This window comes from Gossypium arboreum, chromosome 1 (genome assembly GCF_025698485.1).
Source record: "Gossypium arboreum isolate Shixiya-1 chromosome 1, ASM2569848v2, whole genome shotgun sequence".
NCBI lineage: Eukaryota > Viridiplantae > Streptophyta > Magnoliopsida > Malvales > Malvaceae > Gossypium > Gossypium arboreum.
In genome coordinates this window covers 77,493,952-77,519,685 of record NC_069070.1, presented here as the reverse complement: position 1 = coordinate 77,519,685, position 25,734 = coordinate 77,493,952, and the positions used below count along the sequence as shown (strand labels likewise).

General features: G+C 37.3%; 1 protein-coding gene and 1 non-coding gene across 2 annotated transcripts; both read left to right on the top strand.

Annotated features, from left to right (window-relative positions):
- Positions 1 to 15,822: 15,822 nt before the first annotated feature.
- On the top strand, positions 15,823 to 15,929 carry LOC128281848 (small nucleolar RNA R71). The gene has a single exon (XR_008272116.1). It is a non-coding gene; the product is annotated as a small nucleolar RNA R71 (small nucleolar RNA).
- A 6,212-nt stretch (positions 15,930 to 22,141) lies between these two features.
- Positions 22,142 to 22,994, top strand: LOC108482687 (calcium-binding protein CML39-like). Its single transcript, XM_017785808.2, has one exon. The coding sequence runs from the start codon at positions 22,219 to 22,221 to the stop codon at positions 22,588 to 22,590; it is 372 nt and encodes a 123-aa protein (XP_017641297.1). The 5' UTR covers positions 22,142 to 22,218; the 3' UTR covers positions 22,591 to 22,994.
- The last annotated feature ends 2,740 nt before the right edge of the window (positions 22,995 to 25,734 follow it).

Here is a 25,734-nt window from a genome sequence, read left to right as displayed (position 1 = left end):
TGAAGAAGCTTGGGTTGAAGGTGGCGTTGGTTGCTGTAATACATTTAATTAGTGCGCTCGAAAAGCCCAAAGGATAAGGTATGTTTACATGTGCAATGGAAAAGTCGATACGTTTGAATAATATTCGTCAATCGACTAACGAATTTTCAGCTCTTGAATTGGTTGATATCTTGTGAATGTATATGTTGATGAAGTGTGAAGTAAGTATGATTATGTGAATGTAATGCTTTAGTTAAAGCCGATTTCATTGCTTGAGATTTACTAAGCATAAACATGCTTACCCCGTTGCTTTGGCTCTCTGTTTTATAGATTTTGCTCGCTAGCGATCGGATTCGGGATCATTGAAGTGAAGTCATCCACACTATCAAACCCCCTTTGGTACTCTTTTAGTTGAACTTTGGATATGGCATGTATAGGACTACCCTCGGTTGTTTTCAAGTGCTTTTGTGATGTATATGTATGCGGCCATGCGAAAATGGTTTGTAAAAGTGGAGTACTGAATTAGACCATTTGTGGTTTGTAATTTTATATGGTTTCATGATGTTATTATGGATTGGAATGGGAGTGTTGGTCACATGATCAGCCATTTGAATGGCTAAACATGATCATAGGTGGACCTATGTATGACTAGACTATAGTTGGTCCATGGAAACTACAAAATAGGTAAGGCCTACCTTAAAAACAGATGCTGCCAGTTGCAGTGACGTGGATGTGAAAAATCACCAAAATTTGTAGGAAGGTTATTAAATTGTGAATAAGTTATGCAAACGAACCTTGACGAGTCTATTTTCATATGAAAGTAACGAAACGATCATATGAACAGTATACCGAGAGATATTAAAGTTCTCGTGAGACAGGGCCAGAACGGTTTCTGGGTCCCCTGACGCGACTTTGAAAATTTTCTATAAATTATCTAGAAAGAATTAGAAGTCATGCCTTATATGTGCAGATTTCACTTTGAGTCTAGTTTCATTAGAAACAAACGGCACCAGTATTAAAGCCCTGTACAGAGAGATATTCAAGTTGTAACGCGCAAAGGTCAGTGTAGTCGACCCCTGTAACATGGGTGACTTTAACTAATAAACTGTACCAATTGGCCCAACCAAAAATTCTAGAAATAAATCCATGGATGGATATATGAGTCTAAATTCAGGGAAAATTTACGGAATCAGTTTTCGAGTTTTGAAACTCAAGATATGATTTTTAAGGCGACAGTGACGCAGTTTTCCAACCTGTCTGGAAATGCCAAATTGGTCGGTACTTTAAGAGGATTTGTCTCGTTAACCCCTCGTGTCCGACACCGGCGATGGTCTCGGGTTCGGGGTGTTACAATTTTATTGGTATCAGAGCTACGGTTTAGTCGATTCTAGGACTACCGTGATATGTTTGGGGTCTAGCTATACATGCCGTTAAGTGATAATTGATAGTGTGGTGATTTCTGACATTCTGAATTTGTGTTTGTTTATAGAAATGGATCCCGATCCCAACCGAGCAATAGCTGATGATGTGGAGAGTGTGGCGCTGCTCCCGCAAGGGACAGCGCGGCGGACTCTCAACCTATGGCCAACAATCCGAATGATGAGGCTAGGCAAGCCTTTTATAGCGTGATGAATGATTGGTTCAACCAATACATTCGAACTAACACGTTGTTCCACAACCTCCATTCCCGACTAATGCAACCCCAAGACCTACAATACCTCCGTGAATCGACCAAATAAGGTCAAGTAAGCCCCAGTCGGCAGGATTCAAAACATGGGGCCACTGAATTTAAAGCTACGGATGACGACGATGCCGAGCAAGTTGAATTTTGGTTGGACAACACTATCCGGGTGCTCGATGAGCTATCTTGTACACCCGATGAGTGCTTAAAGTGTACTATCTCCTTGCTACGCAATTCCGCCTACTATTGGTGGAGTACTCTGACTTCGGTTGTGCCTACGGAGCAAGTAACTTGGGAGTTTTTCTAAACCGAGTTCAAAGAAGTATATTAGTCGAGATTCATCGACCAAAAGCGAAAGGAATTTCTTGATCTTAAGCAAGGCTCTATGTCCGTTCTTCGACTACGAGCGAAAATTTGTTAGACTCGATGAGATACGCTCGGGAATGTGTTTCGTCCGAAGCTATTATGTATAACGCTTCGAGGATGGGCTGAATGATGATATAAGGATGTTTGTTGGCATTCTCGAAATCGAGAGTTCGTAGTACTTGTTGAGCGAGCTTGTAAAGCCAAAGAGCTTAGAAAGGAGAATCAAAAAGTTGATATGGGAACCGGAGAATTTGAAAAGGTCCTCGGAAAGTCTCTTCAACAGCATCGAAGAGATTTCGAGAAGATGTGAGCCGGTCTAGAGGCGCCGGGCTTTTTAGACGAAATCGTGATCGACCCCACAATGGGTATCTGAGGCACTTTGTCTCGGTGTTGGGAATGATCGTCGAAACCGAATGGAGTGTCGACATTGTGGCAAATGGCATTCGGGAGCTGTAGGTTCCGTGATCGCTCTGCTATAAGTGTGGATCGGCCGACCACTTTATCAAGGATTGCCCGAGGTTGCTTGAACAAAATGTAAGTCGAGTGGAAACCCGGTGCTACCAACGTCAAGTAGGCCATCCAAATACGGGCAATGCTAGTGGCAGCCGAGAGGGTCGAGAGATGCTACAACAAGACCCGAGGCTCGTGCTCTGCTAGGACTTATGCCATCTGCCAGACGCGAGGATCTTTGCCTCACCGGATGTCATTACCGGTACATTCACTCTTTTCGATACTAATGTGATTGCTTTGATTGACCCGGTTCTACTCATTCTTATATATGCGAAACCTTAGCATCCAAAGAAGACTTTGCCTATTGAGTCTCTCGAGTTTGTAATTGGTGTCAAACCCCTTGGGTCATTACGTGCTTGTCAACAAAGTGTGTAAGAAAAGTCCCCTAGTATTTCGAGGTTCTTATTTTCCGGCGGACTTGATGCTTTTGCCGTTTGACGAATTCGACGTTATTCTTGGTTTGGATTGGTTGACCATGCACGATGCGGTTGTAAATTGCAAAAGCAAGACTATCGATCTGAGGTGCCCGAATAACGAGATAATTCGGGTTGAGTCTACGGACTTAAAGGGGTTGCTAGCTGTAATATCAGCAATGTTGGCCCGAAATATGTAAGAAAAGGGTGCGGCGTACCTTGCGTATGTGCTCGATGACAAGGAGTCGAAAAGAGACCCGAATCATGCGATGGTTTGTGAATACCGGATGTTTTCCTGAAGAATTGCGGTTTTACCACCGTCGGGAAATAGAGTTTGGCATCGAATTGGTACCGGTACCACTCCAATTTCGATAGCTCCGTATCGTATGGCACCAATGGAATTAAAGGAGTTGAAAGCTCAGTTGCAAGAATTGGTGGATAGAGGTTTTGCTCGTCCGAGTTTTTCACCTTGGGGTGCGCCAGTGTTGTTTGTGAAAAAGAAGGATGGAACCATGAGGCTGTGCATCGACTATCGTCGACTTAATAAAGTGACGATAAAGAACAAATATCCGTTATCACAGTATCGACGATTTGTTCGATCAACTGAAGAACCTCGGTGTTCTCGAAAATAGATTTGAGATCGGGCTATTATCGATTCTGAATTCGAGATTCGGACGTACCCAAGACTGCCTTCAGAACGAGATATGGTCACTACGAGTTCCTAGTGATGCCGTTTGGGCTTACTAATGCCCCTGCGGTATTTATGGATTTGATGAATCGGATCTTCAGACTATATTTGGATCAGTTCGTAGTCGTGTTCATTGATGACATCTTGGTCTATTCAAGAAATGAGACCGAACATCTTGAACACCGAGGTTAGTGCTGCAAATTTTACGGGATAAGCAATTATATGCTAAGTTCAGCAAGTGTGAGTTCTGGTTAAGAGAGGTTAGCTTCTTGGGGCATGTGGTATCTGCATCGGGTATTCGAGTCGACCCGAACAAAATTTCAGCCATACTTAACTGGAAGCCTCAGAAATATTACGAGGTTCGAGCTTTTTGGGGCTTACTGGGTTATTACCGACGATTTGTAAAGGTTTCTCAACGATAGCCACGCCAATGACGGCTACTCCAAAAGGATGTTAAGTTCGAATGGATGGAGAAATGTCGGAAAAGTTTCAATCAACTGAAAACTTATTTGACTGAAGCCCCAATTCTAGTGCAACCCGAATCTGGCAAAGAGTTTGTCATCTTTAGTGACGCCTCCCTACTTGGGTTAGGTTGCGTATTGATGCAAGAAGGTCGAGTTGTGGCCTATGCGTCGAGGCAATTAAAGCCACATGAGAAAAATTATCCGACCCATGATCTCGAATTGGCTGCCATCGTATTCGCCTTAAAGATATGGCGACATTACTTAGTTGGTGAGAAGTGCCATGTGTATTCGGATCACAAAAGTCTCAAATATTTGATGACTCAAAGAGACTTAAATCTGCGACAAAGACGTTGGCTCGAGCTGTTAAAGGATTATGAGCTGGTCATTTACTATCACCCGGGAAAGGCGAATGTGGTTGCGGATGCCTTAAGTCGTAAATCATTATTCGCTTCACGAGCGATGAACGTGCACTTGTCCGTTCGATCCGACAATGTGTTAGTAGCTGAATTGAAAGGCAAACCATTATTGATACATCAAATTTGTGAAGCTCAAAAAGTCAACGATGAGTTGGTTGCAAAACGCGAAATGTGTGTTCGAACAAGGAATCGGAGTTTCGGATCGATGATGACGATTGTTTGAGGTTCGAGGTCGTCTGTGTGTTCCAAAGAATTGAACTTATTTCGATAATTCGACGAAGCCCATTGTAGCCGAATGGCAATCCACCCGGGAGTATGAAGATGTACAACGATTTGAAACGTCGGTTTTGGTGGCATGGTATGAAACGAGACATCTCGACTTTGTTTGAGATGTTTAATATGTCAACAAGTGAAAGCGGAACATCAAGTGCCTTGAGATTACTTGATCGATCACGATACCCGAGTGGAAATGGGATCGAGTCACAATGGACTTTGTATCCGGACCGCCATTGTCGTGAGTAAGAAGGATACGGTTTGGGTCGTGGTAGATAGATTGACTAAGTCGGCTCACTTTGTCCCCGTCGTCACGGATTTTTCAATGGACAAACTAGCCAATTGTACGCTTCTCGATTGTGAGATTACACGGGTGCCTATTTCCATCGTGTCGGATAGAGATCCGAGATTTACCTCGCGATTTTGGAAGAAGTTGCAAGAAGCTTTGGGTACCAAGTTGCATTTCAAAGACCGCCTTTCACCCCCAAACCGATGGTCAATCCAAGCGGATAATTCAAATACTTGAGGATATGTTGAGATGTTGCATCCTCGAGTTCGATGGTTCATGGGAACGGTATTTGCCTTTGATTGAATTCGCCACAACAATAGTTTTCAATCAAGTATTAAGATGGCACCCTACGAGGCTTTGTACGATTCGTAAATGCCGTACACCATTGTTTTGGACGAGCTCGGTGAAAGCAAAATTTTCGGTGGATTTGATTAAAGATGCTGAACAAAAGTGAAAGTAATCCGTGAAAATCTAAAGATAGCCTCCGATCGTCGAGAAGTCGACGCGGATCTGAAACGAAAAGACATTGAGTATCGGTGGGGATAAAGTGCTTCTTAAGGTTTCGCTTGGAAAAAGATACTCGATTCTACCGTAGTAGGGCAAGTTGAGCCCGAGGTTCATTGGGCCATATGAGATATCCGGCGAGTCGGTCCAGCTTGCATATCGTTTGATTTTGCCCCCTGAACTCGAAAAGATTCACGACGTCTTTCATGTCTCGATGCTTCGACGCTATAGATCTGATCCATCGCACGTGATTAGTCCATCAGAGGTTGAAATTCAAGCCAATATGAGTTATGAGGAAGAACCGATTCGTATCCTATCACGTGAAGTGAAAGAGTTGCGAAACAAGTGGGTTCCGCTAGTGAAAGTGTTATGGCTCAAACACGGGATAGAAGAAGCTACTTGGGAAACCGAGAACTCTATGAAAGAGATCGCCCAACCCTATTTACCGGTAAGATTTTCGGGGACGAAAATTTCTTAAGTGGGGGAGAGTTGTGACAGCCCAAAATTGACCCTAGTCGGGATGTGGTTTCGGGACCACAAAACCGAGGCATAAAAATAATTTAAAATTTATTTTGATGCCTATGATATGTGTTAAATTGTGTGTGACATTTTTGATGATTTGATTTAGTGTTATAAATGTGAATTTCACTAGAAAGGGCCTAGTAGTAAACTTTGAAAGTATGATAGGGAAATGTGTGATGACTAATTAAAGCATGCATGCAAAACAATGGACTTGCATGTCAAATACCCCCTTTTTATAGGTGGTGGCGGCCATGGCAAGAGAGATGGGCAAAACATGTCATAAACATGTTTTGTTGGTGCATTAGGGAGAAATAATAAACAAAGGAGTATGGGTAAGAAAAGAATGAAAAAAAAATGTGTGTGAGTGTGGTATTCCCCCCCATTGCCGTGAGTTGTAGAGAAAGAAAGAAAAAAATTTGTTCATCCTTTCTTTGAGCCAAAACTAAGGAAGAAGGAGGGATTTTTGCTCCATTTTTGGTTTAGAAGAGATCTAGAAGGAGATTTGGCTATACTTGCATCAAGATTAAGGTATGTTTGAGGTTGTGTCATGAGATTCATGCATGTTTTAGTTGCTAACTTGATGTTCATGTTAGCCCATGGTCCAAATCCTTGTTGTGCCATGGAAATGGTATTTGGCCAAGGTTGATATTGTGTTAAAGCCATTGCATGCTAAATGTGAAGCTTGTTGATGATGCATGCAATGATGGATTGACTACTCTTGAAATTTCTTTTAGCATTCTTGAGTAAGACATTGAATCCTTTGTTTAACCATGACCAAAAAATTAAAAGGGGTATGGTGTGTGATGTATTCGCCATGGTATGCTCATGAGCATGGTTTATGCTTCTTGCATGTTAGTTAAAATTTGTGTTTTGGATGGTTATGGACACCTTGAAATTGACCTTGCACCTATATGTGTATATATGTTTGCACATGATGTTTTGGTTATGAAGTAAGTGATAAATATGTTTGTTTAAAGAAGAAAGTGTTGAAGAATGTTTGTGAAATTGCAAGTACATTCGGCCTAGTACACATATGATGTGAAAATCTTGCAATTTATTGTTGATTTTGTGCAAGTATGACTAAGTATAATCGGCCACATGAGGGGAATTATTGTGCATGCATTCGGTTAGAGGCAAGCTTAATGGTGCCTATTCTTGACTTAGGTAATCGGCTACCTTGTTGTGAGCTAAGGCCGAATGTGTGCGTAATTAAAGAAAATTGACTAAAGTGCTTAGTTATGTGATGTTGAGTCAATGATGTGTGTATTCGCCAAGGCTAGTGCGAGACTTTAATAAATTGAATTTGTTTGAATTAGCTCAAGAGCTTAGAGGCCACAATTGGATAAGGGAAGGAAAAAGTGATCGAATAGCCGTTGAAGCCGTTCGACAACATCCGAGGTAAGTCTTCAAGTAATGACCCTACTTGAATTATGTGAAATGAAATTATGGATGTGTAATGATTACTAATATACGTGTGTATGAGTATTTGAATGGTACCCGGCTAAGTCCCAAGGCAATTACGCTAGTGATTATATTTGTGTTTGAGCCTTAGTAACGAAAATGAAACATGAATGTGTAATGATTATGGATGTATGTGTGCATGAGCAATTGAATGATATCCGGTTAAGACCAAGGCAATTGTGCTAGTGACTTTATCCGGCTAAGACTCAAGGCATTCGTGCAAGTTGTTATATCCGGCTAATACCAAGGCATTTGTGCGAGTCGTTATATCCGGGCTAAGACCCGAAGGCATTCGTGCGTGTGGTTATATCCGGTTGTATTCCGAAGAAGCTTGGGTTGAAGGTGAGCGTTGGTTGCTGTAATACATTTAATTAGTACGCTCGAAAAGCCCAAAGGATAAGGTATGTTTACATGTGCAATGGAAAAGTCGATACGTTTGAATAATATTCGTCAATCGACTAACGAATTTTCAGCTCTTGAATTGGTTGATATCTTGTGAATGTATATGTTGATGAAGTGTGAAGTAAGTATGATTATGTGAATGTAATGCTTTAGTTAAAGCCGATTTCATTGCTTGAGATTTACTAAGCATAAACATGCTTACCCGTTGCTGTTTTGGCTCTCTGTTTTATAGATTTTGCTCGCTAGCGATCGGATTCGGGATCATTGAAGTGAAGTCATCCACACTATCAAACCCCCTTTGGTACTCTTTTAGTTGAACTTTGGATATGGCATGTATAGGACTACCCTCGGTTGTTTTCAAGTGCTTTTGTGATGTATATGTGTACGGCCATGCGAAAATGGTTTGTAAAAGTGGAGTATGGAATTAGACCATTTGTGGTTTGTAATTTTATATGGTTTCATGATGTTATTATGGATTGGAATGGGAGTGTTGGTCACATGATCAGCCATTTGAATGGCTAAACATGATCATAGGTGGACCTATGTATGACTAGACTATAGTTGGTCCATGGAAACTACAAAATAGGTAAGGCCTACCTTAAAAACAGATGCTGCCAGTTGCAGTGATGTGGATGTGAAAAATCACCAAAATTTGTAGGAAGGGTATTAAATTGTGAATAAGTTATGAAAATGAACCTTGACGAGTCTATTTTCATATGAAAGTAATGAAACAATCATATGAACAGTATACCGAGAGATATTAAAGTTCTCGTGAGACAGGGCCAGAACGGTTTCTGGGTCCCCTGACGCAACTTTGAAAATTTACTATAAATTATCCAGAAAAAATTAGAAGTCATGTATTATATTTTCAGATTCCATTTTGAGTATAGTTTCATTAGAAACAAACGGCACCAGTATTAAAGCTCTGTACAGAGAGATATTCAAGTTGTAATGCGCGAAGGTCAGTGTAGTCGACCCCTGTAACATGGGTGACTTTAACTAATAAACTGTACCAATTGGCCCAACCAAAAATTCTAGAAATAAATCCATGGATGGATATATGAGTCTAAATTAATGGAAAATTTACGGAATCAGTTTCCGAGTTTTGAAACTCAAGATATGATTTTTAAGACGACAGTGACGCAGTTTTCCAGCCTGTCTGGAAATGCCAAATTGGTCGGTACTTTAAGAGGATTTGTCTCGTTAACCCCTCGTGTCCGACACCGGCGATGGTCTCGGGTTCGGGGTGTTACATGTACCATACCCTAAGGCGACAAGAAAAGACCACACAGACGAAAAATTTGGTAAATTCCTTAAATTATTAAAAAAATTACATATTAACTTATCGTTTATTGAAGCTTTTTCGCAGATGCCAAACGCAGTGAAATTTTTAAAAGAGCTCTTGGCTAATAAACGAAAGTTAGATTATGCATCACTTGTGGAATTAAACGCAGTTTGCTCAGCCATTTTACAAAATAAGCTACCCAACAAGTTGAAAGATCCAGGGAGTTTTATGATTCCTTGCTTAGTTGGTAGTTTAAATGTTAACAATGCTTTGGCTGATTTAGGGGCAAGCATTAATGTCATGCCTTATAAAATGTTTAAACAACTAGGTCTTAGGAAACCCAAACAAACTAGGATGAACATTCAATTGACAGATAAAACAATCAGATTTCCTAGGGGTATTATTGAGGACGTGCTTGTCAAAATTGATAAATTTATATTCCTAATTGATTTTGTTGTTCTAGACATGGAAGAAGATAGTGATGTGCCTTTGATTTTAGGATGACCCTTTTTAGCAACTGCTAGGACTATCATTGATGTTGGCACAGGAGAACTAATACTTCGTGTAGGAGATGACACGATTACTCTCCAAGCTCGTGATTTGATTAAATTATCCAGTAAGCAAGATGGCTATACAAGTTCTGTTGATATAAATAACATTATGGCTCAAACTTATTTTCAGGAAACCCCTAGGAAGAATGTGATAGAGACACATTCTAGTCCATATGATAAAAACAGAATGAGTCATGAGGAACGAAAACTACAAATCGATGAACTAGACGAATGGTGAACACATGTCAAGGAGAAACCAAAAGCACACGATGAATCAAAGTGGCACCACGATAGGCGTAGGGATGAAACAACGCAATTTAAGGTCGATGATAAAGTATTGTTAGATGAAAAAGACTCCCGAATTGCTACTTTAGAGCTTAATGAAAACAGAACGATTCCTTTCACGGTATTGAATGTTTTTAGAGCTTAATGCAAACGGAATGATTCCTTTCACGGTATTGAATGTTTTCCCATACTGTACAATCGAGGTAAATCATTCTCAATTCGACACTTTTAAGGTAAATATTACTCGGTTTAGATTTTATGTGGATAATAGAATCGATAATGAGAAAAAAGAGTCTCAACTCCGTGATCAGCCATGACTATGCGAATGAGAGGAAAGTCAAGCTTAGACTCTAAATAAGTGCTTCTCGGGAGGCAACCCGAGCACTAACACCACTAACTAGTTTATTTTAGCTATTTTTCGTATTTCTTTATATAGGAACAATGACCCACATAGCCTGGACACACAGACGTGTCCTTGGCCGTGTGGAAATAGGACTAAAAAATTCCCAAGTATCGAGCCACACGGCCTACGATAAATCCACACAGGCGTGCGACACGGCCGTATGGACCACATGGCCTGGACACACGGGCATGTCCTAGACTATGTGAAAACTAGAACTAAATTTTTAATTTTCAAACAAGTCAGAGAGTTACACGAGCAAGGTACACGGTCGTGTGTTCAGACACACGGGCGTGTGGGATACCACATGGGCATAGGAGAAGCGAACAACGAAGGACACGGCCATACGATACGGTCGTGAGAACCATACGACCTGGACACACGGGCGTGTCCCAGGCCGTGTGATGATTGGGCATTTAATTTTTGTGATTAACATGGGCTGAAATCGAGCTACACTGGCCTTCACACGACCGTACCCTTATTTTAACCCCCAAACCCTAATTTTTTCTCTCTTGTCTTTTTCATCCCACCTTTCTTCTAGCCGTCACAACCTTTTAATCCTCTTACTCCAGCCACCTTCCACTCTCCGTCCGGCCACCATCATCCCTTCTCACCTTTCCTTTCCTTCTTTTCCCATCCCTTTCCCCCTCTCTTTTCCCTTCTTTACTTCCTCTCCTCCCCTTCTCCCTTCACCCGTCCGAACCCAAGATCCACCCCCACGCCTCCACCACCACCCTGTGACGCTGACGCATCTGATGATGAGGACCTCTGAGTCCATTTATTTTATTTCTTTTTCTTTTTCTTTTTATTTGTCTTTTATTTAATTTTCTTAAGACTTATGTTTTATATTTTGAACTATGTTTATCTTTATGGTTATTATCGAGTGATCCCTTAATTATCTTCCACAGTTGTGTTTATTTTCCTATTAGCAACTCAGAATAATACCTTTCATTAGCCTTATCCACAACTCTGGCTTTTACTATTCCAAGGATTTCATCCAAAAATTCAGCACAGTTTCGCTTCTCTCCCTCTCTTTTGATATTATGCTTATATTATTATCTAACTTTGTACATTGAGAACAATGTACATATTAAGTGTGGGGAGGTTATTTATGATTATCAGAAAATCCCTGAATATTTATCTTGTTCTCAAGTAAATCTCTCATATTACTATTAGAATGAATTTGATTGATTTATGATTTTTATTGATATGTTTTGAATTAAATCATAGGTAATTGTGCATTGATTGTTTAAACTTTTAGACATTAGAGGATCAAGCATGATAAGTTGAATTTTGAGAATTAAAATTGTTAGGTTATTTCCCTGAATTGAAGTATTATCTTGAAGTTTTGAGTTTACAGGATTGACATCAAACACCCATAACTTTCGTGATATTTTGAGCCTTTTAGAGCATATATCTTTTTTGCTCACTGATTGTTTTTATGAATATGTCAACATTGATTTGCTATTCTAGAACTTGCACCAATTATACATGTCAAGACCACACCTTTGATTTGATATACTAAAATGATAAAGGCACTTAGGTTTTAACCCATTTACCCCATAAAAAGCCTACCCATATAATTGACCCCTAGTGAACCCCTTTGAGCCTTAACTATTATTTCTTAATTTTCCCCTTAATCTTAACCCACAACTTAACCCTTTTTGATTAATTAAGAATTTTTCCCTTTTTATTGTCTCCCTTTTTATCGAGATTTAATTTGATTAGTTACCTAGTTATGTTCGTTCATTCCAGTTGCAAAATTATTTCTTATTATGTATTTTCCATTATTATTCTTGTTCTTAAAAAAAAACCCGTATATTCATTCAAATTACATATTGTTCTAAAAAGCTTGGATCATATTGTTCTAAAGAGCTTGGATAAGTTATCATGTTAAGAGAAAAGCTCCCTTCATTAGTTTTAGTTAGTGTTAATTCTGGCACTTGTTTGTAATTCAGTGATTAGCTTTGTTTTTCTAAGATTGCTAATCTATTAAATTAATCTCGATATTAACCCTCTTTTTTAGCCTCTATCCACAACTTTAACCCAAGCCCCATTACAACCTTATTAAAGACCTTTTTGTTTTGTATATCATCTCATTACAGTGGTGGAGATTTGATTTTCATGCAAGCCTATGGTAATAACTTTTCATGTTTGACTATTGAGTGCTTAATTATTAAACCTTAAACACTTTGAGTGATTTGAGTGAATCATTAGTGAAGATGTCAACCTTGTCAATTTGGAATTAAATGTGATTACTTAGATAAATGGGGACACCTATGATTTTATGATTGAAATGCTCAATTTGGATTGCTTGAAACTTTAATGTTCTTATAGTTAAGCTCTTAACGTATGAATACTTATGGATTATTTCAAACAATATTAATAAGAATTATAAGTTAAGAAGGATTTATTTTATTTGTGAGTTGAAGATTTTGCTTGGGGACAAGCAAATGCTTAAGTGTGGGGATATCTGATAAACTATAATATATACATATTTTTACCCCATGATTGGCATATTTATGGATGATTTTTCCTTGGTTTCATTGAATTTGATGCTCCTAATCCTTTAATTTCATGTTTTATACTCAGGAAAGCTTAGGATAGCAAAAAGAGCGAGAAATGGGCCAAAAATGGACAAATTAGGCCTAAATCAGTGTTTCACACGGCCTAGGCACTTCCACATGGGTGATCTAGACGCTCCTGTGTGACACACAAGTATACCACACGCCCGTGTGTCATGGCCATGTCGACATTAATCCAAGTCAAAATTGCACACGGCCTTAGCACCTTCATACGGGTGTGGCACACGGCCGTGTCCCTATCGAACCCAAGTCTAGTTCTACTCGAAAAAGGCTAATTTTGGGCTATTTTGGGCATTTGAAAGTCTATATAAACACCCTAGAAGAGGATTAGAAGGGACACACAGAGAGAAAAGCAGAAAATACTCAAAGACAGCCATTAGAATCACCTCAGAGGCAGGATCTACATCAAGACTGAAGATTTCCATCCAATTCCTAGAAGTTCTTTGGGTTTCTTATGTTTTGTTGTTTTCCAAACTTTGAGATGTTTTCCATTATTATTATGAATTAAAATCCCTAAATACCTAAGAGAGATAAAACCTAAGATGGATCTTATTATTATTTGGGTTATATGATAAATACTTGTTCTTATTCTTAATTTTGAATTTAACCCTTGCTTTAATATTCCAGGATATTAATTCAGGTTTTTGATGTGCTTATTCAGTGGAATAAAAGTCCCTATTTAAGAGTAGATAATCCATAATTAAGCGGAGTTGCATGCAATCATAGAGATAGGACGACATAAATCTGCAGGATTAGAGTCAAATCTAATAAGGGAATCCATAGATCTAGTTAATGCGACAATAGGGGTTTTAATTAGAAAGAGATTTCAATTAATCAACCTAGAGTTAGTTATTTTTAGTCTCGAAAGAGATATTAACATAAATCAGTGATTTCTACGGATTAAGTCAAGTGAATAAATCGTCTAATTCAAAGGTAATAAGTGAAGTCTAGGTGGATTCTTCGTTGGGTATTGTCTTCTCCCTCGGTTTTTTAAAAAGTATTTTTCAACTTTAGCCTCTTTCTTAATCTTAGTTAATTAGGTAATTAGTTCTAGATAAAATATTCTTTTAAATTTTAAGCTAGATAATAAGAAGATAGTAATTACTAATACTTTTAGTTCTCGTGGATACGATATTTATGGTCTCATCATAACTATACTACTGTTTGATAGGTGCACTTGCCTTAAGTTAAATTTTTAGTTAGTTTCACGACCATCAATAATCATCTTGGTTACTAGATAACTTAGCAGAATCACGAGCTTGAAGTTTAATCGTGTAATCACCTACACGAAGTATCAATTCACCTGTACCAACATTAATGACGGTTCTAGCAGTTGCTAAAAAAGGCTGACCTAGAATTAATGGTACGTCACTATCCTCATCTATGTCTAAAACAGCAAAATCGACTGGGAATATGAATTTATCAATTTTAACAAGCACGTCTTCAACAATACCCTTAGAAAATCTAATAGTTCTATTTGCCAATTGAATACTCATCCTAGTTTGTTTGGGTTTCCCAAGACCTAGTTGTTTAAACATTTTATAAGGCATGACATTAATACTTGCCCCTAAATTAGCTAAAGCATTATTAACATTTAAACTACTAATTAAATAAGGAATAGTAAAACTCCCTAGATCTTTCAATTTGTTGGGTAGTTTATTCTGCAAGATAGCTGAGCAAACTGCGTTTAGCTCCACATGCGACGAATCATCGAACTTCCGTTTGTTTGCTAAAAGCTCCTTTAAAAATTTTACTAAATTTGGCATCTACGAAAGTGCTTCAATAAATGGTAAGTTAATATGTAACTTTTTCAACAGTTTAAGGAATTTATCGAATTGTTCGTTTGTGTGGTCTTTCCTTGTCGCATCTGGAAAGGGCACATGAGGTTTATATTCCTTACTTACTAGCTTTTGTACACCGTGGCTCACCTCAACCTTACCTTGACTTACCACACTTTCTTGCCTTAATTCTGGTTCAGGTTCAGCTAACCCTTCTTCATCTCGAACTATAAATGCATGAAGCTACTCTTTTGGGTTAGTTTCAGTGTTGCTAGGCAAGCTACCTTGTGGTCTCTCTGAAATCAGCTTAGCAAGTTGACCTATCTGGTTCTTGAGTCCTTGAATCAATGCTTGTTGATTTTTGAGTGCTGTTTCAGTGTTTTGGAAACAGGTTTTTGACACCGAAATAAATTTTGTCAACATCTCTTCAAGGTTCGGCTTCTTCTCTTACGGGTAAGGTTATTGTTGTAAGCCTAGAGGGGGTTGTGGTCTTTAATTTCCTTGACCACCCCAAGAGAAATTGGGATGGTTCCTCCAACCTGCATTATAAGTGTTACTATAGGGGTTATTTTGAGGTTTAGAATTATTACCCATATAGTTGACTTGTTTGTTTTTTCTGCTAGGTTTGTAGGATAGACATTCTAGATTGTTCATTCCTCTTCCTTTTGTATCGCATTGCATCACTGGATGTACTTGCGTAGAACCATATAAACCATCAATCCTTTTACTTAAAAGTTCTACCTAATTTGATAACATTGTGACCGCATTAACGTTAAAAACACCGGCTATTTTCATCGACTTTGTTCTCATGACTTTCCACTGATAATTTTTCAGTTACATCTCTTCTATAAACTCATAAGCCACTTCAGATGTTTTGTTATTTAAAGTCTCACCGGAGGTTGCATTGATTAGTTGCCTAGTTTAGGGGTTCAAACCGTTGTAGAAAGTTTGAACCTGTAGCCATAGAGGTAACCCATGGTGAGGGCACCTTCTCAATAAATCCTTATACCTCTCCCATGCATCGTAAAGGGTTTCTAAATCCATTTGCACGAATGAAGAGATATCATTCCTCAGCTTGGCTGTCTTAACTGGTGGAAAATACTTTAATAAAAACTTTTCAGTCATTTTCTCCCATGTAGTGAGAAAACCTCGTGGTAGGGAGTTCAACCACTGTTTAGCCTTATTCCTCAATGAAAAGGGAAATAACCAAAGGTGAATGGCATCATCAGAAACGACTTTTATCTTAAAAGTGTCATAGAATTCTAGGAAATTAGCCAAATGAGTATTTGGGTCTTTGTCCTGCAAACCATCAAACTGAACAAACTATTGAATCATTTGAATAGTGTTAGGTTTCACTTCAAAATTATTTGCAGCAATAGCAAGTCTAACAATACTCGATTCGGCCCAGTTAAATTAAGCTTGGCATAGTCGTACATAGTACGAGGAGTAGGATTTGCGGCAACTACAAGAGGTAGCTGATTATTCTGATTTTCAGCCATCTCTTCAGTAATATTAATGATTTCCTCTTGCTCTTTCACTGTACTTTGTCGACTCTGCCTTACCTCTCTATGATTTCTGTGAGCTGTACTTTCTATCTCACTGTCAAATACGAGAGGTCCTGATGGGTTTCTTCTAGTCATATACTAAAGGAACTTGCCAGAAGCAAACAAAAAAGAAAAATTAGTAAACAAAATTAAACTAAAAATAAAAATAAAATGCAATAAAATAAAATGGCTAAAGTAATAAAAATCAAGTGTTCCTAATATTTTAGTCATCAGCAATGGCACCAAAAACCTGATGGTGATTCACTTAACTAACTAAAATCACGACAAAAGCAAGCGCACCTATCGAATAATAGTATAGCTGGTGAGTCGGGAATATCGTATCCACAAGGACTAAAATTACTAGTACTTACTATCTTTCTATTATCTAGCTGGTAAATTAAAGAAGTTTGTCTTAATCTAAAATTATCTAAACTAATTATTAAGAACTTGGCAGAGAATAAAGTAAGAAAATAATCAAATAAACCAATATGAGAGACAATACCCAGGAATAACTCCACCTAGACTTCACTTATTATTCAGAATCTGAATTAAACAATTTATTCACTTGCCTTGATCCGTAGAAATCCCTAAATTATATTAATATCTCTTTCGAGAGTAAAAATAACTGACTCTAGGTTGATTAATTGAAATCTCTTTCTAATTAAAGCCCCTATTGTCGCATTAACTCGATCAACGGATTCCCCTATTAGATTTGGCTCTAATCTTTATATTTATATCGTCTTATTTCTAGGATGGCATGCAACTCCACTCAATTATGGCAGATCTACTCTTAAACAGGGACTTTTGCTCCACTGAATTAAGCACATCAATCATGAATTAATATCCTGAAAACATTAAAACATGGAATAAGCACACATAATTGAGATCAAGAAAACAAGTATTTATCATGTAATTCAGAATAATTAAATAATAAGATCCATCAAAGGTTTCATCTTCCCTAGGTATTTAGGGAATTTAGTTTATACTTTGGGAGGAAAACATCTCAAAATTTGAAAAACTACAAAACATAAAGAAACCCAAAAACTTCTAGAAAAGATGACTGGAGATCTTCAATCTTGAAGGAGATCTTGCTTCTGAGTTGATTCCGACAGTGCTCTTCAAGTAATTTCTTCGTCCTACTTTACGTGTTCCCTTAGGTCCTCTTCTAGTGTGTATTTATAGATTTTAGAATGCTTAGAACCCTTAAAAATTGGCTTTTTTCACGTGTTTGAGAAACAGGGAGCGATATCGACACGGGCTGGCACATGGGCGTATGGCCAGCCCGTGTGGCTCACACAGGCGTGTGCTTAGCCCGTGTGGGAATGGCTAGGCTGTGTAGATTCTGAAAGAAGCTTGTTTTGTCTGGTTTTGGCTTTTTTTCTTCTCCTTTTACTCCCCTATGCTTTCTTAAGTATGGAAACATGAAATTAAAGGATTAGGAGCATCAAATTCACTAAATTAAATAATAAAACATCCAAAAACCTGTCAAGCATGGGATTAAAATATGTTACTTTTATGGCTTATCATTTTTACCAACTTATTGACTAGTATATGTATTGGTATTATGCCTCAATTAAAAATTAATGAAAATATTCAGAATTCTTATTCATTTTTCTAGTTTTTACTCAAGCAATTTGCTCAAAGGTCACAATTGATTTTCTTGTTTGCAAGTAAAACATCAAGCCTTTAAGCTTAATTTTCTATCAAACTCCATTCATTTGTTTTCTTACTTCTAACAATTGGTATCTAGAGTTCATTTTCTTAGTGGACCTATCATTTTTCAATCCTTAAAACCATGTCTTCATCCGGATTCTCTCTAGCTCTACCATCAGTGGTCAATGGTGAAGGCTACCACATTTGGGTAGTAATGAAGACCTATCTGCAGGCATTCAACTTGTGGGAGGTTGTCAACTCGGATGTTGAACCACACCTTTGAGAGCCAATCCCACAGTGGCTCAGATCAGGCAACACTCTGATGATAGAGCCAAAAGATTCAAGGCCATATCATGCATCCAAAACAGTGTGTCTGATGTGATTTTCACAAGGATCATGGCTTGTAAGTCTCCAAAACAGGCCTGGGATAAGCTCAATAAGGAGTTTCAAGGTACTAAAAGAATAAGACAACAACAACTCTTGAATTTGAGATTGGACTTTAAAAATTTAAAGATAAAGGAAGAAGAAACAGTGAAGCAATGCTTAGACAGGATCATGTCTATTGTGAACAGCATTAGATTGCTTGGGGACCAGTTTAGTGAAGCAAGAATAGTGAAAAAGGTTATTGCAACCTTGCCTGAGAGATATGAAGCCAAGATCTCATCCCTTGAAGATTCAAGAGATCTATCAAGCATTACTTTGACTGAGCTGATTAATGCTCTTTATGCTCAGAAGCAAAGAAGAGCCAACAGACGAGAAAAGCATCAAGAAGGTGCCTTCCAAGCCAAGAGTAGACCAACCTCGTGCTCCTCTAGCTGCAAAGGGAATAAGATTTGGTCAAACAAGCCTAGAAATGATGGAGCAAAAAGAAGATATACACATTGCCCACATTGCAAAAAGCTCAGTCATTCAGAAGCAAAGTGTTGTTGCCCAATCGACAGCTGAGGCTGAGTATGTGGTAACTGCAGAAGTTGATAATCAAGCCATTTGGCTAAGAAAAATCATGGTTGATTTGAATCTATACCAAAGGAAAGTAACAGAGATCAAATGTGACAACCAATCTGCTGTTGCATTTGTAAAGAATCCAGTGTTTCTTGGGAGAACCAAGCATTTCAAGATAAAGTTTCATTTTGTTAGGGAAATGGAACAATCTCAAGAAGTGAAACTGATTAATTGCAGTTCTGAGGACCAGCTTGCTGATATCTTGAAAAAGCCTCTTTGTGTGTGAAAGTTTAAGTATTTGAGAGCTAAAATGGGAGTTTGTAGCATGTAAGCCAAGGAGGAGTGATAAAGCTGGCCTGCATGCAAACAAGAAGCAAAGAAGCTGCCCGAGCTATGAAGTTGCAGTTGAAGTTCACGTTACTGATTTATTTTGTTACTTCAAGTATTTGTTTTGTTACTTAGTTGAAAATGAACTAAGTTGGTATTGCTTTGATGAAATTAAATGCTGATATATTGATAAATTAGCATAGCTATGTGTGCAAGCTATGTTTAGCTAGTTTCAAGACTACTTAGTGGTAGTAGGTAGTTGTTTAAGTGACATTTGCTTGTTTTGACAAACTTATTGACTGGTATATGCATTGGCATTATGCTTCAATTCAAAATTAATGAAAATATTCAGAATTCTTATTCATTTTTTCTGGTTTTTACTCAAGCAATTTGCTCAAAGGTCACAGCTGATTTTCTTGTCTGCACAGCAAGACATCAAGCCTTTAAGCTCAAGTTTTTGTCAAACTTCATTCATTTGTTTTCTTAGTTCAACAGTTTTAACCAATATTGAATTACGCAAAAGGGGCTTGGTCGATGACTTGCTTGTAGCTACAGTGATGGATCCATTTTGCATGTCCTTAGAGACTATTTTCAAGCAAGAACTGTATGGAAGTATGTAGTCCCACAATTAGCTTACCATAGTTTCTTTCAATTATTTTTGAGCAATTCGTTGCTGGCTAATTGTAAAAACAACTTTAATTTTTAATTATTTAATGATCTGGACTGAATGTCTTTATTTGCAAATGTGAGTTGGAAAGCATGGAAGAATAGGAATGCAAGAATTATTTCTCATTTTGTAATGGATACTGTTAATGTGATTACTCGTAACTTTGAGTAGGCAAGGCAATTGAAAACCTCTTATGTTGCTTGTAGTCCTTGGCGGCATGGTAATACTATGAGCAAGAAGTGGAGGCCACTAAGAGAGTTGATGTGTTAAGCTTAATACAGATACAATGGTGAATACCATTTCAAATGGGGTTTGATTCGAGATGAATTTGGGAGATGGGGTGTTGGCTTCACCAAATTAGTTGGAATATGCTCTACTTTTGAAGTTGAATTGTGAGTGATTTATGAGAGTCTAAATCTTACTTGGGGTAAGGGCTTAGGCGAGTTGATATGGAACCTGACAGTTTAATAGCTGCTAAAATGTCGAACGCATGAAGGGAAAACAACATACCGCTAGCTCGGACAATTAAGGCATTACTTGGAACACATTAGGATGTGAAGATTGCTCATGTCTCTTTATGACCTAATAGTACAACATACCGAAATGGCTAAACTTGCTCCATCTCAAGATTTAAATGTGGTCATTTATGAGGCTCTTCTACCTTGTTTAGAGGAGAGGCTCCATTGTTATTGTAAAGAATTTACAACGATGTAGCCTCTTTTAACTACAAAAAGAAAATTTAAATTTACATAAAATTTTAATTATTAAACAAAATTTCAGACTGAATCAAATAAATTTAAATTTAGCAAAAAAAATATCTTATTCAAAATCCTACCATCTAAAACCAGCAATCAAACCCTTAAACATTTTGATAATATATTCTTCCACCACTAATGCGATTCAAAGAGCTAAATAAGATACCCATAAGTATGTCTTACTAGTTACTTGTTGATCACGGTAGCTTTTTCTTTTTCTATTTCTCTTTGTTGGGTTTAATTTATTTTCATCTCCTAACTAATTTGAAGAAAAAAAGCTAAAACCTAATAATTAATGAATATGGATTCCATTACCTTTTTCTTTTTGTCTATACCAAACTCCATTCATTTTCTTTAAAGTTACTTTTATATATTATTGTTCTATACTTATAATTAACTTTAAATGAACTTTTTTATTATTTTAACATTAATCAGATCAAATTATCTCATAAACTATCAATCAAAGCTTATCCATATAACTCATAATAGTTATTGAGCTCTCAAACTATTTGAATTTGATTAAAAGAAAAACTTGAATTATATATATTTATGGTTGTATGGTGAATTCAATCAAAATTTTCTTTTGTTTAATTTAAATTTCATTTGTGGACAAATAATTTAATTTAAAATCGAGAAAAATCATTTTATATTAAGTAATTGACTTTGATGAACTTTGTTTAAGTAATTGTATCTTTATATTAAATTAAGTTGAAACTAAATTGAATCGAGCACAAACTTGTTTTAAACAATTGCACTAGCCATATCGTTACAATATGTATAAGCAAAGCTCAAAGCTTTTGTTTTTTAAAGGCTAAATTTCCAACTCGGTAAAAGTATTATGGAGGTCATTGTACTAGTAGTTAAATTGCTTCCTTTACTCATAAAATAGACATATTAGTCTCTAAACGTTATATCAAAAAGGAAATTGATCATTTTCATAAAAATTTCATCTATTTTTATGGTTAAAAATTGGTCTTGTAAGTCAAAATAAGGTATATGTGCATACCACATATAATTGTCCAGTTATTCTGTTAATCATGTTAGTTTTAACAGTAAAAAGATGAAATTTTAATAAAAAACTAATTTATTGTTTAGTCTAACTTATAAAGACTAATTTTTATTATATTTTAAATAAAAGATAAAATATAACTTAACTTTTAATACAAACCTATACATAATTTTACACTTCCAACTTCGTTATATGCAAAATATATAATACTTTTAAGTAACACTCTTGTTCCACTTTCTAGCATCTCACTTTATTTTATATTCTTTGGTATTTTATTGAAAAGAAAAAACTTTCTCATACTTTATTCCCTACTTTTTTTCCTAAATTATTTGAAGGCATCTGAAAATTGTTACTTTATAAGGATTATATATATATCCTGCTTGTTCATCCACAACATCAAAAAACCAAACGAACAATCTTCTTAACCTTTCTTTTACTGTTTCTTTCTAATTATAACATAGTTTTCACAATGATGCACATCTTCAGTTCAATTACTTCAACTCAAAACAGCAATCTGGACGAGGGTGCTTTTGTTCCTAAAGGCATAGACAAAGCTTGCCCAAGGGCTACTTGGCCAGCCACCGGAAAAAAGCGTGCGTCGGTTCCGATAACTGAGGAGCAGGTGAGGGGTATCTTTCATCGTTACGATACTAACAGAGATGGCCTTCTTAGCAAGCAAGAACTGAAGAACGCCTTTTCCAGCCTCGGTTCTCGTATGCCTGGTGTGCGAGCGTGGTTAGCGTTGCAGCATGCGGATGTCAACGGTGATGGGTATATCAACGAGGCTGAATTTGACAAGCTTGTTAAATATACTATGAAGCGTGGTTACAAATTCAACTAGATCAAACCACTACTGAGTAGTTTTTTTTGTTAGCTGCTTTGTGTTAGAATAGACTAGGTGGTGTTTGCTAGCTTACACTTTGCCCATAATAGAGGGTTGACCGAGATGTCCACCATAGCTGTTCGTCGCTTAAGCTCAGGTGATGTAAATTAATCTTGTGTTTCTTTTAAGGTTTTAGATTTTCTTTTTTCTGGTTATGTATGTAATCTGATCATGTAGTTCAATATATGTACAGATAAGGAGATGGTTTAAGAAAGACATCTCTTTATGTAAATTCAATATACGTAGTTTTGATTTAAGGATTTGATGGTATAGGTAGAAATATTTATAGGTAATCCATTCGATTGAACCAGGTTTGATCTGCGGCTTCTCTTTATAATATATTCTTCGATTAAATCTACAAAGTCTAGCAAGACAAACTAGTCATTAGGCTTTTCTCCATAGTTTCTGGCAAAAATCGGTACATAGAGTTCACCGTTTTCTCTTTTTGTCTTTATTTCTTCTATACGATTTTGTGTGTGTGTGTGTGTGTTTTGCTAAAAGAAACTCTCATCTCTTTTTTTAGTGAGAAATAATAAATGTCTGATATTTAAAGAAAAGGTTATAAATTAGTATATTATTTTTTAAAATTGAAACTTTACGAGAATAATAGTATTTTCCGAATTATTATGAAAAATAATGTTAATTTAATTCTCTTTTAGTAGAAAAGGTGAAAGATTAATTATAAAGAACATTAAAATCATAAAACAAATTCTAACTCTCATTCCTTATTTGAACAACAATCACGGTGGGTAAATCCTGGAAAACGTGGGAACCATAACGAAATTCCTTCATCAACCTAGCCAGAGTGTAAGCAGCAATATTTGCCTCCCTCGAAGCTTACTGAATTTTCACCCTCTAATCTCTTCTACAAAGTTCTTGAATTCTTAGAACCAAATCCCTATTCAATTGTCTTTGAAGCCTACCATTAAGGGTTTCAATAACTAGAGCACAATCAGTTTCGACAATGATATTAGTCCATTCGGTAGACCAAGCCAATTGGAGACCATCATAAATCACCCAAACTCTGCTTGTTCAACACTCTATTTGCTGATATTTCTTCCAATCCTACAAATCCACCTATTGTGTTCATCTCTAGCCACTGCTGTCGAGGGCTAAGCTCAAGCCTAGATTACATGCCCCATTTGTGTTCAACTTAATGGATGTTATAGGCGGAGGAGACCAAATTCGACATCGATTCTGTCTTTTGGGAGTACCATCTAAACTACCAGTCATATCCTTGATGGCTTTTGTCAAATACCACGAAGACTGAAGGATGTGGATAGTGTTGAACTGCTTTCCTTAGATCACACAAAGATTCATTTGTTTCTAAAGCTTCTAGCAAATAATACCAAATAAGGTTTGTCAATCAACTTCTGTAACACCCTATACCCAACCAATCGCTAGGCCTGAGTACCAAGGGTCACAATTGACTTGAGTTACATAACTGCCTTTCTAATTTGGTTTGTTTACAACTTAATCCACGCCTAACTTAATCCATATCTACCACATAACGTTATTCTAATATTTTACATGAAAACATGTGCGAATTATAATTTCAAATACACTTTCTAAGTTTACTAAAGTTCTTACTATCATTTTACCTTATTAGGCATGAATAATATTTACATTAACTTGAAACTTAAGACTTCACTACAAATACACTTAATCAACCCCCAAGACGTAGCCTTTAAGGGTACCCCTCTATATACATGAAACAACTACTACATCCTTCGCGTGAATTTGGTGGTGTCTGGCTTGGTCCCTCCACACGGTCCTTGAGTCATCCCTGACCCTACATTTAAGGTAAATTACACGTAAGTTCAAAAAAACTTAGTGAGAATCTATACAATAGTGTTTACAAATGTCTTGAAGTTTAAGAAATAAATTACTTGTAACAATCCGAATTTTGGGGCTGGAAGTTTTGACTTTTATGGTTAGGGCCAGTGACAAGGTGGCAACTATTATGTATGGTTGTGTGTTTAAGTGACAAAATGGGTTTTCTGGTTTGGTGGTTTGTTCTGTGTTAATTTGTCCTTGGGTTCTAGGTCTGAGTCCTTGTTTGAACGGTTTGGAGAAGTATTTTAGATTTGTTTTGTTTTGTTAAATAGTAGTTTTGTTTTAAGTTAATATATATAAATTTTTTTATATTTTATTAAAAGGTTGATTATTATTTTATTTTTATTTCTTATTTTTCTTTTCTTTTCTTTGCTGGATGTTTTCCCTCTGTATTGGTTTTCTTTGTTTTTTCCCTTGCTTCATTTTTATTGGAAATGGCTTTGCTGGCAGATTTCAAAGAGTTTCGCCTTTCGTCGCTGGATCAGGTGTGGGATTCGAAACTCCTTTATTTTACTTTATTTGCGTAATTTGATTTGCTGTGGAAATTCGGCAATCTTTTAGCGTGCCTAGTAATTGGGCAAGTTAGGCTCATGTTGTTTGAAATTTTCTGAAAGGTAGTGTGTTATGGTTAGTTTTGAAGCAGCATGACTGAGGGTCATTTTAGTGACCAAAAAACTTAGTTTTCAGGCTATTTGTAGGCATTTTTGTGGCCACACGGGCATGTGCCGGTTCACACGGCCATGTGGAATTAGGAATTAAGGTTTTTGGGTAAAATTTGGCGTCACACGGTCGTGTGGCTAATTTAGGGATTTTGTCAATTTTCACATGGCCGTGTCCCTTGGGCACAAGGGCTTGTGTGTTTGGGGATTAGGGTTTGAGTGATTTGGTGCCACACGGCCATGAGGCTAATTTGGAGATTTAAGGATTCTATACAAGCGTGTGTTTTGGATACACGACCGTGTCTAGTAGTCACATGGGCATGTGAGACCCTCACATGGTCGTGTCTGCTCTGTACCCCAATTTAGTACAAATGGACAGAGAGTTACACAGCCTGTTCCCACGGCCATGACCCTGGTCCACATCGGCGTGTGCCTTTCTTCACATGGGCGTGTGCCTCTACCACACTACCGTGTGCCCCTTTTTACATGGGCTATTGACCTTCCACACGGCCTAGGCATTTTCACACTACCAGAGCACACGGGCGTGTGGTCCTTAGGCACATATATCAGTTCCGAGTGTGTTTCTGATCTGAAATTGTATTTGTGT